We start from the raw sequence: 14,837 nt of genomic DNA on the forward strand, positions 1-14,837 counted from the left end.
TTCAGACGAATGAGGGGGCGATCTCAGAAACTTATAAAATTCTAACAAGACTAGACAGGGTAGGTGCAAGGAGGATGTTCCCGATGGTGGGAGAGTCTAGAACCAGTGGTCACAGTCTGAGGATTCAGGGTAAACCATTTCGGACAGAGATGAGGAGACATTTCTTCACCCAAAGAATGGTGAGTCTGTGGAATTCATTATCACAGGAAGTAGTTGATGCTAAAACATTGGATATATTCAAAAGGCGGCTAGATATAGCACTTGGGGTGAATGGTTATGGAGAGAAAGCAGGATTGGGCTATTCAGCTGGATGATCAGCCATGATCGTGATAAATGGCAGAGCAAGCTCGAAGGACAAAAAGCCTCCCCTGCTCCTATCTTCTATTTATCTATACATCTAGGACCATCCTGACCATGGCCACGGCAGCACCCCATCCCCCTCGACAAAATATACATTGAGCCCAGTAGTAGCGGGCACACAGAAAACGCGGGGCCAACTAAGACAGCACTTCGGGCTGACCAAGATGTCCCCCGTGGCCCCCGTCTGCGGTAACCACAGATTCCCACCAGCCACGCTAGACGCAACGTTTAAAAAATGGAAACAGGACGGGGGAAACGCTGACAGTTAGGGACCTCTACATAGGACACAGACGAGCAATGCTGAATAAATGAACGGAGGAATGGGAACTACCGACTGGACAGGAAATGAGACACTTACAAATAAAACACTTACTCCGCAAAGAGACAACAGGAAACCCTGGGCCCCGGAGACCACACTATTAGAGGACCTGATGACGGACAATAAGGAAGGTGGACTCTGTGAGAAATTATATGGACAGCTACTAGACAGAGTCCAAACGCCACTGGACGAGACCAGACGGAAATGGGAGGACAAACTGGGGACAGAAGTGGGGTAGACACTCTGGAGCGAAGCACTGAGCAGGGCCAATTCCACCTACTCCTGCAGAAGGCTCAGCCTCATGCCGTTCAAAGTGGTGCACAGAGCACACCTAACCAGAAGCCGAATGAGCAGGTTGTTCACGGAGGTGGAGGACAAATGTGAACGGTGCCAGAGGGGCCCGGCGAACTACACCCGCATGTTCTGGGATTGTCATAAACCTTGTGGGTTCTGGACAGCCTTCTTCGAGGCAATGTCCAAGGTTGTGGGGATGAGGGTGAAGCCATGCCCAATAGTGGCAATCTTCCGGGTATCAGAGCAGCCAGAGCTACACATGGGGAACAGTGCCGACGCCCTAGCTTTCGCTTCCCTAATCGTACGCTGGCGAATCCTGTTCAGCTGTTGATCAGCAGCACCTCCCACAGCTGCAGACTGGCTAGCTGACCTTTTGGAATTTCGCCACCTGGAGAAGATCAAATATGCCATTTGAGGGTTGGAGGAAGGCTTCCTTACTGCATGGGGGTAACTTGTTGGTCTGTTCCAAAACCAGTTTGAGGCCAACAACAGCCAATAGAGAGGGAACAGGAAGGATTACAAAGGGGAAAGAAAAAGCAAACGGTAAGGAGGAACGCCAGGGACGCATAACCCGGGGGGGGGGGGGCAGAAGGTCTGAGCCAGACAAAGAGGGACAACACTGGGGAAGGGGGCTACACCACCCCCCACACCCCCATTCACAAAAAGAACACGGTTCAAGCCGACAACGGGAGAATAGAAAGTGGGCAGGGAAAGGAGCAAGAAGGGGGAGGCCCCCCCACCCCCGGATCGATCAGGGAGGACATCAAGGGGGGTGGGCGGGGGGCAGGGGACACGTCGAACTAGGCGTCCAAAATTTGTAAATAAAGACATGCAAGACAAAAGCCTTTTTACTCTGTATAATAAAGGAAAACCAAAAGCAATGTACATAATTTTTAAAATGGCAATAAAATGATTTTTAAAAAATGTAATGAAGGGTTGATAAATCCACTTGGAAAGAGTGATCACAGCATGGTAGAACTTCAAATTCATTTTGAGTGAGCGAGAACAGAGTGCCACACTAGTGTTTTCGCGTTGGGCAGAGGTAATTATACAGGCCTGAGGAGAGAGTTGACCCAAGTATGCTGGACACAAATAATTGAGGGTAGGACAGTTGAGGACCACGGCGGATATTCAGGGAGATATTAAACACCTCTCAATTAAAGTATATTCCTGAGGGGAAGAGGAATTGTAAAAGTAAGAAAAACATTCCATGGCTAAACAAGGAAGTCCAGGAGGACATAAAGGCAAAAAGTAAGGCATACCTGGGAGAACATTTTTAAAAATAAATTTAGAGTACCCAATTATTTTTTTCCAATTAAGAGGCAGTTTAGCATGGCCAATTCAGCTATCCTGCATATCATTTAGATCTAAATCTAGGTTTTAAGCATCTTAATTACAGATTTTAATAATGAATTTAAATTCCACCAGCTGTCATGGTGGGATTTAAACCTATGCCCCCCAGGGCATTAGCCTGGGCTTCTGGATTACTAGTCTAGTGACATTACTACCTAGTCTCCCCAATATTATTACATAGTAAACATTTCTGGAAGACTACCCATTTAGAGTATTTCTTGATACGTTTCTAATCATCCTGAATCCTAATTCTGGACAAGAATATTTTGAATTTCTTGTTTAAACTCTTGAAGGATTGATATTCAAACTCATGAAGTGTTCTTGTTCCATACCCCTGCCATCGCGTTTTTGTATATTTAACTACAACTTCAGATCTGACGCATTTAACAGACCAAGACCAACTATGTTATGCGCAATAAACCTGAACATATATGACAAATAAATATCACTCAAGTTGTGATTGGCAACATCAGTAATGATTAACAAACGACAATTTGTTAAATTGAATTTTGTACAGATTATGAATTTGCTTTTACATTTGACCTGTTAAAGAAGTGTTATGATGCAAAGGTATTTTTTCCAGAAGCTGGTTTTAATAAAGTCTAGTTCTGTGAACTAACTTGAAGTGATGTACAGACTCATTCAGATTGCAAAAAGTGAAGTTTTTGAAATCACGAAAATATGGTCAACACTGCAACCACGTAAATCACACCAGACGCAGACAGTGAAGAAGAAAATGAAAATGCTGCTTAAAAAAGCCTTTCTAATTGATGAGGTATTATCACAGTGGAAGAAGCAAAGAGATGCTACAAATCCACACCACGTGGCTACTCATTACCAGTGAGGTGTCTGTGGGGGAAGGAAGCCCCTCATCAGCAGCCTCCTCGATCACTTCCTGACAAGAACAAAATCAAAATTTTGGTAACAATATAAATATATCAGAAAGCGGATCACGCACACCTCTCTCGTTAACATAAACTTGTATTTTTAAAAATAAATTTAGAGTACCCAATTATTTTTTTCCAATTAAGGGGCAATAATTTAGCGTGGCCAATCCACCTAACCACAACATCTTTAGGTTTTGGGGGTGAGACCCACGCAGAGATGGGGAGAATGTGCAAACTCCACATGGACAGTGACCCAAGACCAGTATCAAACCCGGGTCCTCAATGCCATAGGCAGCAGTGCTAACCACTGCGCCACCATGGCGCCCTTCACAAATTTGTAGAGTGGTGAATTATTTTCTATTTTGCAATTAGCTAACAACATTTATTTAATTAAGTCAATTAAATTAAATAGTAATAATTCTGTAATTATTGAACTTTTGAATGCCCAGACTGCTTCAATATCACAAGTGGAGGAAAAGCCAAAAGGCCAAGTCAAAATATGCAAGTGGAGAGAGATGAAATTATGATGGACATATAGCAATAGAAAAAGCAAAATACTGCTGATGCTGGAAATCTAAAATAAAAACAGAAAATGCTGTCAGGTTCAGCAGGTTTGACAGCCAATATGGCTCTTTTGAATCCAATGACTTCTTCAGAGCTACCGAAGAAGAACCATATTGGGCTTGAAATGTTAACTCTGTTTATCTTCACAGGTACTGCCAAACTTGCTGTTTTTATTTGGTCATGCAGCCAGTTTGATTTAGTTGCTACCTTAGTAATTTAAAAGTATTTTTTGCTCCTGACCTTTGAAAATGAAGGTTGATAGCATGTACGTATCCCATTTGATTGATAGATATTTTACAGGAAATTATGTTACTGCTGTTTCAAACAGAATAATAGTTTTCCATGATTAACTACAAGAAAGCTATGCACTCCAAATAGTTCATTTACAATTTCTATCGGCAAAGGGACACAAAACCCAAAGCAAAAGTTCAGCAATTCATCACGAATCATCCAATGACAATTTCTAACCAACACACTTCAGGTACTCCGAGCAAGAAACCCAGTTTAAGAAGAAGAAAAATCAGACAGTGCTGAGTTAGTTGAACAAACAAAGGTTAACAGTTTGAAATGAAACAAAAGAGGAACAACTTTTGCAGAACCTGAAAATACAAAATCGTGTCAGGATTTAGAAAAAGTAACATTTACTTGTAAACATAAAACTGAAGGGGAACTCCTGGGAAGAAACGCAGTACTATTTTGGTGAAAACTTATATAAGAACCTAAGCAGTAGTTTTTGAATTTGTACTACATTGAAATTTATTATTGTACCAACATTTTATAGATGTATGGTATATCTAGCAGAAGAACAATTTCACAAAAATAAATTAAATGGTGTATAAAATACATACTACATTCCAGTACTAAACTATTCACCCTTTTGTAATACTTACTAGATTACTGTATTGTTCTCTTGACAAACTGGTTTTAGCTGATGAACGCGAGATGGGATGTTGCAAACTGCCAAAGTATTGCCTTGGCAGGTAACAAATAGGAGGGGCAAAATATGGCTATGGAAAAGGAACAGGTGGAAAAACAAATTTAGGAAAATCAAATGAAGTCACAAAGGAAAGAAACACACATAACACGTGGAATGACAAATCTCTTTTCAATGTAGAGAATGTTGACTTCCCAAATCCCAATTCATGATGAATGAAACTCAAAATAGACATTACAAAATTAACCAAAGTAACACATGGTTATAAATCAAATATGAGGGATGTTGCAGTGTCAATTAAATTTTTTTTAAACACCTGTAGTCATTTTGCATCTAGTACAATAATAGATTTTAATTTACATACCCGGTTATAAAATGGATGCTGTTGTCCAACCATGCCACTATAATAGCTGCTAGGATGTTGCGGTGACATTACATTACCATTGAATGAAGTTGAGGAGGAACAGACTGATGGTGCCTGGCTGAACACAGATACAGCCCGAGGTGGAGCTTCCTGTAAAGGGAGTGAAGGATAAGGAATCCCTGTGATATTTACAGTGGACATCTGTTCTCTGGCTGCTCGGATATCTGCAAGCAAGAAGAAAAATCTTGAGCAAAGACAGTTTTTATCTAATACAACTTATGCTCATAAGCACATTTTCAGCAAGAAAAGTGGACATGTACACTTGGTCAGTACTTGAGGCTTCTTAAGTTTTAATCTACACATCCTACTTCTGGAAATTACTCATCCCTTACATATTACTTGATTAAATGTGCCCTATGGTAGAATGAATTTCCAGCAGATGATACGAAAAAAAGAAATGCATGTCGGTGATTTTCATGATCACTGGATGTCCCAAAAGCAGTTTACAGCCAAATGCTTTGGTTATTTTTGTAATGTAGGTAACAAGGCAGTCAGTTTGCTTACAGCAAGCTCCCACAATCAGCAGTGTAATAATAGAAGTGACATTGGTTGAGAGATAAATATTGACCAGGACATTAAGGATAACTGTCCTATTCTTCTTCAAATTGGTGCCATGGAATCTGTTACATCCACTTATGAGGGCAGACAGGACTCAAGTTATCATCTCATCCGATAGATCGCACCTCCAACAGTGCAGCACTGCCTCTGTACTGCAATGGAGTGTCAACCTAGATTTTTATGTCCAAGTCTTGGAATGGGACTTGAACGCAAAACCTTCCGACACTGAGGCAAACGTGCCAGCAATTGAGCCACAGCCAAGATACATGGGGTACGATTTAACGGGGGGAAAAAAGTGCCGTTTTAGGTGGATTTTGCAGGGTCATTCCTGGCACTACCCGCTATCGAACTGGACTGTTATTTGGGGTGCCAAACGTGCCCCCCCCCTCTAATGCCTCAACTCACTTGTCAGGAGGTCCCCGATCCCCCGCACCCTACCTTATACGGGCAGGGCACTCCCTGGGCCCGATCCACAGCACGGGCAAAATGCCCCCGGGTACTGCCAGCCGGGTATGGACACTGCCACCTGAGGACATTGACAGCATCAGGTCTCAGGTGGCAGCGCAGGGTGCCTAAGTGACCTCAGCAGTGCCAGGGTGCCACCCTACCAAGAGGCCAACCACCCGGAGGCCTCCGATTGCTTGGGGAAGCCTCTCCCCCCGGCACCAAAGTGCCATTCTACCTGGTCCCCATTTGTGGAGACAATGCTAAACAGCACCCGGTTTGGATCTCTTCGGTGAGGCTGATAGATCCCGGGAGATAGGTAGTTCTGGCATAGACATAGTTAAGTGAACAGTTAAGCTCACTTAGCTAGGCAAGTCTGGATCCCCGCCATTGTAGATATTAGAGTTAGATCTCGGTGGGGCGTAACGACTTTTGGGAATCCGGGTAGAGGCCTCTCGTGGCATTTACTGGCTGTGTTCCATCCTGATTCCGGTGGGACGGGACTGGTAAATCGCGTCGATTATGTATAATGTAATACATCCTTATATGGGATATGCATCTGGAAAATAATCTTCCTCATTGGTTAGTGAAAGTACATAATTTGTGGCGAGAATTCAAGAAAAACAACCAAAAGGAGATTGCAACATGATCGTGTGTTTTTACACACTTATATATATTTGGTTTGATAATTGATTACAGTAGTAAAAGCCATTTGCTGGAATTTCAAAAGTATATTAACAGCCTGAATTATGTGAGCAGTGCATATGATTTCAAACCAGCAGTTCAATAATTTCTATCACTGACTTATTTGTATTAAGAAATAGAATAAAGAAAGACACAAAATAAAAACATGCAGATTATGAGACTTCAATGTACTGGAGTCATGGCTTTATCTGAGGGAGACAGAAAAGTGGAGCTAAGGCCACAATATGTGTGTCAATCCCCATGCATAACTGCTCATGTGTGTAATACACACTTACACCTATGGAGGGCAGGTGAAAGACAGGAGGGAGTGCAGGCGGGAGGGATAAGTGAGGGGGGAGGCGGGGGGGAGGAGGCGAGGGAGGGGGGCAGGGGGCGAGGGAGGGAGGAGGGGGCAGGGGGCGAGGGAGGGATGCAGGGGGCGAGGAAAGGAGCGAGTGGGCGGGGGCAGCAGCGAGGGAGCAGGGAGCAGCAGCGAGGGGGCAGGGAGCAGCAGCGAGGGGGCGGGGGCAGCAGCGAGGGGGCGGGGGCAGCAGCGAGGGGGCGGGGGCAGCAGCGAGGGGGCGGGGGCAGCAGCGAGGGGGCGGGGGCAGCAGCGAGGGGGCGGGGGCAGCAGCGAGGGGGCGGGGGCAGCAGCGAGGGGGCGGGGGCAGCAGCGAGGGGGCGGGGGCAGCAGCGAGGGGGCGGGGGCAGCAGCGAGGGGGCGGGGGCAGCAGCGAGGGGGCGGGGGCAGCAGCGAGGGGGCGGGGGCAGCAGCGAGGGGGCGGGGGCAGCAGCGAGGGGGCGGGGGCAGCAGCGGGGGGGCGGGGGCAGCAGCGGGGGGGCGGGGGGCAGCAGCGAGGGGGCGGGGGCAGCAGCGAGGGGGCGGGGGCAGCAGCGAGGGGCGGGGGCAGCAGCGAGGGGCGGGGGCAGCAGCGAGGGGCGGAGGCAGCAGCGAGGGGGCGGGGGCAGCAGCGAGGGGGCGGGGGCAGCAGCGAGGGGGCGGGGGCAGCAGCGAGGGGGCGGGGGCAGCAGCGAGGGGGCGGGGGCAGCAGCGAGGGGGCGGGGGCAGCAGCGAGGGGGCGGGGGCAGCAGCGAGGGGGCGGGGGCAGCAGCGAGAGGGCGGGGGCAGCAGCGAGGGGGCGGGGGCAGCAGCGAGGGGGCGGGGGGCAGCAGCGAGAGGGCGGGGGCAGCAGCGAGGGGGCGGGGGCGGGGGCAGCAGCGAGGGGGCGGGGGCAGCAGCGAGGGGGCGGGGGCAGCAGCGAGGGGGCGGGGGGAGCAGCGAGGGGGCGGGGGCAGCAGCGAGGGGGCGGGGGCAGCAGCGAGGGGGCGGGGGCAGCAGCGAGGGGGCGGGGGCAGCAGCGAGGGGGCGGGGGCAGCAGCGAGGGGGCGGGGGCAGCAGCGAGGGGGCGGGGGCAGCAGCGAGGGGGCGGGGGCAGCAGCGAGGGGGCGGGGGCAGCAGCGAGGGGGCGGGGGCAGCAGCGAGGGGGGCGGGGGCAGCAGCGAGGGGGCGGGGGCAGCAGCGAGGGGGCGGGGGCAGCAGCGAGGGGGCGGGGGCAGCAGCGAGGGGGCGGGGGCAGCAGCGAGCTGGCGGGGGCAGCAGCGAGGGGGCGGGGGCAGCAGCGAGGGGGCGGGGGCAGCAGCGAGGGGGCGGGGGCAGCAGCGAGGGGGCGGGGGCAGCAGCGAGGGGGCGGGGGCAGCAGCGAGGGGGCGGGGGCGGGGGCAGCAGCGAGGGGGCGGGGGCAGCAGCGAGGGGGCGGGGGCAGCAGCGAGGGGGCGGGGGGAGCAGCGAGGGGGCGGGGGCAGCAGCGAGGGGGCGGAGGCAGCAGCGAGGGGGCGGGGGCAGCAGCGAGGGGGCGGGGGCAGCAGCGAGGGGGCGGGGGGCAGCAGCGAGGGGGCGGGGGCAGCAGCGAGGGGGCGGGGGCAGCAGCGAGGGGGCGGGGGCAGCAGCGAGGGGGCGGGGGCAGCAGCGAGGGGGCGGGGGCAGCAGCGAGCTGGCGGGGGCAGCAGCGAGGGGGCGGGGGCAGCAGCGAGGGGGCGGGGGCAGCAGCGAGGGGGCGGGGGCAGCAGCGAGGGGGCGGGGGCAGCAGCGAGGGGGCGGGGGCAGCAGCGAGGGGGCGGGGGCAGCAGCGAGGGGGCGGGGGCAGCAGCGAGGGGGCGGGGGCAGCAGCGAGGGGGCGGGGGCAGCAGCGAGGGGGCGGGGGCAGCAGCGAGGGGGCGGGGCAGCAGCGAGGGGGCGGGGCAGCAGCGAGGGGGCGGGGCAGCAGCGAGGGGGCGGGGGCAGCAGCGAGGGGGCGGGGGCAGCAGCGAGGGGGCGGGGCAGCAGCGAGGGGGCGGGGGCAGCAGCGAGGGGGCGGGGGCAGCAGCGAGGGGGCGGGGGCAGCAAGCGAGGGGGCGGGGGCAGCAGCGAGGGGGCGGGGGCAGCAGCGAGGGGGCGGGGGCAGCAGCGAGGGGGCGGGGGCAGCAGCGAGGGGGCGGGGGCAGCAGCGAGGGGGCGGGGGCAGCAGCGAGGGGGCGGGGGCAGCAGCGAGGGGGCGGGGGCAGCAGCGAGGGGGCGGGGGCAGCAGCGAGGGGGCGGGGGCAGCAGCGAGGGGGCGGGGCAGCAGCGAGGGGGGCGGGGCAGCAGCGAGGGGGCGGGGCAGCAGCGAGGGGGCGGGGGCAGCAGCGAGGGGGCGGGGGCAGCAGCGAGGGGGCGGGGGCAGCAGCGAGGGGGCGGGGGCAGCAGCGAGGGGGCGGGGGCAGCAGCGAGGGGGCGGGGGGCAGCAGCCAGGGGGCGGGGGCAGCAGCCAGGGGGCGGGGGCAGCAGCCAGGGGGCGGGGGCAGCAGCCAGGGGGCGGGGGCAGCAGCCAGGGGGCGGGGGCAGCAGCCAGGGGGCGGGGGCAGCAGCCAGGGGGCGGGGGCAGCAGCCAGGGGGCGGGGGCAGCAGCCAGGGGGCGGGGGCAGCAGCCAGGGGGCGGGGGCAGCAGCCAGGGGGCGGGGGCAGCAGCCAGGGGGCGGGGGCAGCAGCCAGGGGGCGGGGGCAGCAGCCAGGGGGCGGGGCAGCAGCCAGGGGGCGGGGGCAGCAGCCAGGGGGCGGGGGCAGCAGCCAGGGGGCGGGGGCAGCAGCCAGGGGGCGGGGGCAGCAGCCAGGGGGCGGGGGCAGCAGCCAGGGGGCGGGGGCAGCAGCCAGGGGGCGGGGGCAGCAGCCAGGGGGCGGGGGCAGCAGCCAGGGGGCGGGGGCAGCAGCCAGGGGGCGGGGGCAGCAGCGAGGGGGCGGGGGCAGCAGCGAGGGGGCGGGGGCAGCAGCGAGGGGGCGGGGGCAGCAGCGAGGGGGCGGGGGCAGCAGCGAGGGGGCGGGGGCAGCAGCGAGGGGGCGGGGGCAGCAGCGAGGGGGCGGGGGCAGCAGCGAGGGGGCGGGGGCAGCAGCGAGGGGGCGGGGGCAGCAGCGAGGGGGAGGGGGCAGCAGCGAGGGGGAGGGGGCAGCAGCGAGGGGGAGGGGGCGGCAGCGAGGGGGAGGGGGCAGCAGCGAGGGGGAGGGGGCGGCAGCGAGGGGGAGGGGGCGGCAGCGAGGGGGAGGGGGCGGCAGCGAGGGGGAGGGGGCGGCAGCGTGGGGAGGGGCGGCAGCGTGGGGAGGGGGCGGCAGCGTGGGGAGGGGGCGGCAGCGTGGGGAGGGGGCGGCAGCGTGGGGAGGGGCGGCAGCGTGGGGAGGGGCGGCAGCGTGGGGAGGGGCGGCAGCGTGGGAGGGGAGGCAGCGTGGGAGGGGCGGCAGCGTGGGGAGGGGCGGCAGCGTGGAGAGGGGCGGCAGCGTGGGGAGGGGCGGCAGCGTGGGGAGGGGCGGCAGCGTGGGGAGGGGCGGCAGCGTGGGGAGGGGCGGCAGCGTGGGGAGGGGGCGGCAGCGTGGGGAGGGGCGGCAGCGTGGGGAGGGGCGGCAGCGTGGGGAGGGGCGGCAGCGTGGGGAGGGGGCGGCAGCGTGGGAGGGGCGGCAGCGTGGGAGGGGCGGCAGCGTGGGAGTGGCGGCAGCGTGGGGAGGGGCGGCAGCGTGGGGAGGGGCGGCAGCGTGGGGAGGGGCGGCAGCGTGGGGAGGGGAGGCAGCGTGGGGAGGGGCGGCAGCGTGGGGAGGGGCGGCAGCGTGGGGAGGGGCGGCAGCGTGGGGAGGGGCGGCAGCGTGGGGAGGGGCGGCAGCGTGGGGAGGGGCGGCAGCGTGGGGAGGGGCGGCAGCGTGGGGAGGGGCGGCAGCGTGGGGAGGGGCGGCAGCGTGGGGAGGGGCGGCAGCGTGGGGAGGGGCGGCAGCGTGGGGAGGGGCGGCAGCGTGGGGGAGGGGCGGCAGCGTGGGGAGGGGCGGCAGCGTGGGGAGGGGCGGCAGCGTGGGGAGGGGCGGCAGCGTGGGGAGGGGCGGCAGCGTGGGGAGGGGCGGCAGCGTGGGGAGGGGCGGCAGCGTGGGGAGGGGAGGCAGCGTGGGGAGGGGCGGCAGCGTGGGGAGGGGCGGCAGCGTGTGGAGGGGCAGCAGCGTGGGGAGGGGCGGCAGCGTGGGGAGGGGCGGCAGCGTGGGGAGGGGCGGCAGCGTGGGGAGGGGCGGCAGCGTGGGGAGGGGCGGCAGCGTGGGGAGGGGCGGCAGCGTGGGGAGGGGCGGCAGCGTGGGGAGGGGCGGCAGCGTGGGGAGGGGCGGCAGCGTGGGGAGGGGCGGCAGCGTGGGAGGGGCGGCAGCGTGGGGAGGGGCGGCAGCGTGGGGAGGGGCGGCAGCGTGGGGAGGGGCGGCAGCGTGGGGAGGGGCAGCAGCGTGGGAGGGGCAGCAGCGTGGGGAGGGGCAGCAGCGTGGGGAGGGGCAGCAGCGTGGGGAGGGGCAGCAGCGTGGGGAGGGGCAGCAGCGTGGGGAGGGGCAGCAGCGTGGGGAGGGGCAGCAGCAAGGGGGAGGAGCAACAGCAAGGGGAAGGAGCTGCAGCAAGGGGGAGGAGCAGCAGCAAGGGGGAGGTGCAGCAGCAAGGGGGAGGGAGAAAGGGCAGAGTTGGGATGGGGAGGCGCGGACAGGGATATGCGGAGGGAGTGAGGGGAGGGGAGGGATAGGCAGAGCCAGGGGAGGAGGGTGGGGAGGGATTGGTAGACCTGGGGAAGGAGGGAGGGATTGGTTAAGAAGCATATCATAATGATCATTAAAAATATTTCATAAAAAGCAAATCATCATTGAGTGGAAGCGTGTCTTTTGTTACCATCTGTCGACAAAGCCAGCAATGGCCCCATTATCAATAAATATTAGGATCAACTTTACTGGTTTAAAATGGAAGGGTGTTGATGACTGATTACATCCCTAGTTGCTCTACATCTCTCAAAATGTAACTAAGGTCATTGGTATTACAAATAAACAAAACATTTAGGTTACCCGAAAGCCTCAGGTGGATCTGGATGACCACTCTGGCCTACGCAACCACTCCATGTAAAAGGTTCTCACCTGCAATAATCTCACGCAATTTAGGATCCAAATTCACCGTGCATGGTAGAAATATTTTTACATCTCGTGCAGAAAGAATTGGCATTCTTGAAGATAGGAAAACTTCAAAGCTACGAATATCACTGTCAATTTCAAGAAGTGGCTCGACATCTTTGGTAGTTGGTATGTTTTTGGAAATTCTGTAGGTAATAACAAGAAATACTACTATAAATTTAAATTGGATTTCTAGAACTGTCTGACATGTTAGCATGTTGTGAAAGAAACACTTTCCAAGTAAGCGATTTGTAGCATCTCAAAATCTGCAATGGGGTATATAAAAACAAACTCCAATACAAATTTGAAAAATCCAACAGACTGTTTTTCAAATTTTTATTACCAATATAGTTTCACATGAAATTACAGTAGTATTGTAATATACACTTCTTGTCTCGAACAAGTTCGAAACATATTAACTTCCTTTTTTGAATCTGAAAACCACAATGAGGAAGTGAATAATGCAATGGTACTAATATTTTCCCTTACGTGAAGAAATTGTTCTAATGTCTTCAACATTATGCCAATTAAGTAAGTAATCAGTCTTCAGATAGTAGAATAGGTTAGATTTTCAGCAGACTCTTTCATAGAAATTCAAAATCTCAAACTGGGAGAAGACAGGCCGACAGTGGCACAGTGGTATTGTCATGGGACTAGTAGTACAGAGGCCCAGGTTAATATTGGTGGAATTTAAGTTCAATCAATCAATAAATTTGGAACATAAAGCTAGTCTTAATAATAGTAACCATGACAACCGTCCTTTACGGAAGGAAATCTGGCCCTCATGTGATACCAAACCAACAGCAGTGTGGCTGGATCTTGGGTGTGTTGCATTTGGAATTTCAGAAGACATTCGACAAGGTACCTCAAAAAGGTTAAGACAAAGGATAAGAGCCCATGCTGTATATTGGCATGGATAGAGAATTAACTCATGGGCATGAAACAGCGAGTGGGATTAAGGGGTTCTTTTTCAGGTTGGTGACCTGTAACCATTGGGGTTCCACAGAGATCAATGCTGGGACTACAACTGTTTACAATATCTCTCAATGACTTGGAGGAAGGAAGCGAATGTGCTGTAGCCAAACATGCAGGCAACACAAAAATAGGTGGAAAGGCAAGTTGTGAGAGGGATACAAACAGTTTGCAAAGAGATATTGATAGGTTAAGTCAGTGGGCAGAAAATTGGCGAATCGGAGTATAATTTGGCCCCTCTGTGTACCCGAACAGGCGCTGGTATGTGCGATTAGGGGCTTTTCACAGTAACTTCATTGCAGTGTTAATGTAAGCCTACTTGTGACAATAAAAAAAAAGAAAACGTGAAGTTGTTCATTTTGGAAGGCAGGACAAAAGAACGGAAATTATTCAAATAGAGAAAAGCTGCAGAAAGCTGCAACACAAAGGGACTTGGGGTACTTGTTGCACGAAAGACAGAAAGCTAGCACACAGGTGCAGCAGGCAATCAGGAAGTCTGATGGAATGTTGGCCCTTATTTCTTTTTCAAAATATATATATTTTATTCCAAACACAATCAGTACTATACATACAGCAGTTCGATACAAACATGATTCAAACATTTGTCAATTTTTCCCCTTTCTCCCCTAAACTACCTTCACCACCACCCCCCCCCCCCCCCCCCCCCCGCCCCCCCCCGTACACGCTGGCAACAAATAGATCTTCAAGGACAGAAAAAGCCTCCACCGCACATAAACCCCCTCTTCCAATTCCCTAAAAGCGAACTTAATCTCCGGTCTTAAAAATCCCCCAAACATGCCGAGACCCCCGGCACCACTACCGACTTCCAACTCAGTAAGATTCGTCGCAAGGCAATCACAGAGGTGACGACCAGGACATCAGCCCCCTTCCCCTCTAGCAGCTTCGGCAAATCCGAAACCCCAACAATCGTCACCAGAGAGATTGCTGACATCCTCCAACTATCTCTGACAGGGTCTCAAAAACTGCTGCCCAGAAACACCCAAACGTTGTACACCCTCAGAACATACGAGCGTGGTTCACCAGCCCCCTCCTACATCTCTCGTCTACAACTTCCACGTCCAGGAAAAATCCACTCCTATGGGCCCATGTCCTCCAGGCTCTATGCACCACCAGTGACTCATCCTAGCACAGGATGAGGTTGAATTGATTCGGTGCATTATTTCACTCCAGGCTTCCCCCCCACCCCACCCAATCTCAATCCCCAATTCCTCCTCCCATTTCCACTTTATCCCCTCCACTGGTGCCTTCTCTTACTCCGCAATGCATCATAAATATCCCCAATCCGCCCCTCTCCCAGCTCATCCGGAGTTAACTTATCTAACAGCGTGTCCTTTGGCAGCTGAGGGAATGAGGGCAGCTCCTTACGTACAAAATCCAGGACCTGAAAATATCTAAGTTCACTCTTGGCAATTTAAACTTTTCCAGCAATCCCTCTAGCCCTTCAAGCCTCCCCTCTACAAAACGGTCACTAACCTGCTCTATCCCTCCCCCGTAGCAACTCCTGTACATTCCATCCATCCCTCCTGGTATAAACCCGTGGTTCCCAAATATTGGAGCCAATAACAACATCT

General features: G+C 55.3%; 1 protein-coding gene across 4 annotated transcripts in view; it reads right to left on the reverse strand.

Annotated features, from left to right (window-relative positions):
• Window positions 1-14,837, reverse strand: part of LOC140410523 (kinase D-interacting substrate of 220 kDa-like) — a 267,277-nt gene that overhangs the window by 35,337 nt on the left and 217,103 nt on the right. For 3 of the 4 annotated variants that reach the window (XM_072498730.1, XM_072498728.1, XM_072498729.1), the window contains exons 23-25: window positions 12,241-12,419; window positions 5,076-5,299; window positions 4,668-4,784 (exon numbers count right to left, since the gene is read on the reverse strand). In XM_072498730.1, the coding sequence (XP_072354831.1) occupies window positions 4,668-4,784; window positions 5,076-5,299; window positions 12,241-12,419 (520 nt within the window). The remainder of the gene's footprint in view (window positions 1-4,667; window positions 4,785-5,075; window positions 5,300-12,240; window positions 12,420-14,837) is intronic. The other variant, XM_072498731.1, reaches the window with a different exon arrangement.

This window comes from Scyliorhinus torazame, chromosome 4 (genome assembly GCF_047496885.1).
Source record: "Scyliorhinus torazame isolate Kashiwa2021f chromosome 4, sScyTor2.1, whole genome shotgun sequence".
In the NCBI taxonomy this organism is placed as follows: Eukaryota; Metazoa; Chordata; class Chondrichthyes; order Carcharhiniformes; family Scyliorhinidae; genus Scyliorhinus; species Scyliorhinus torazame.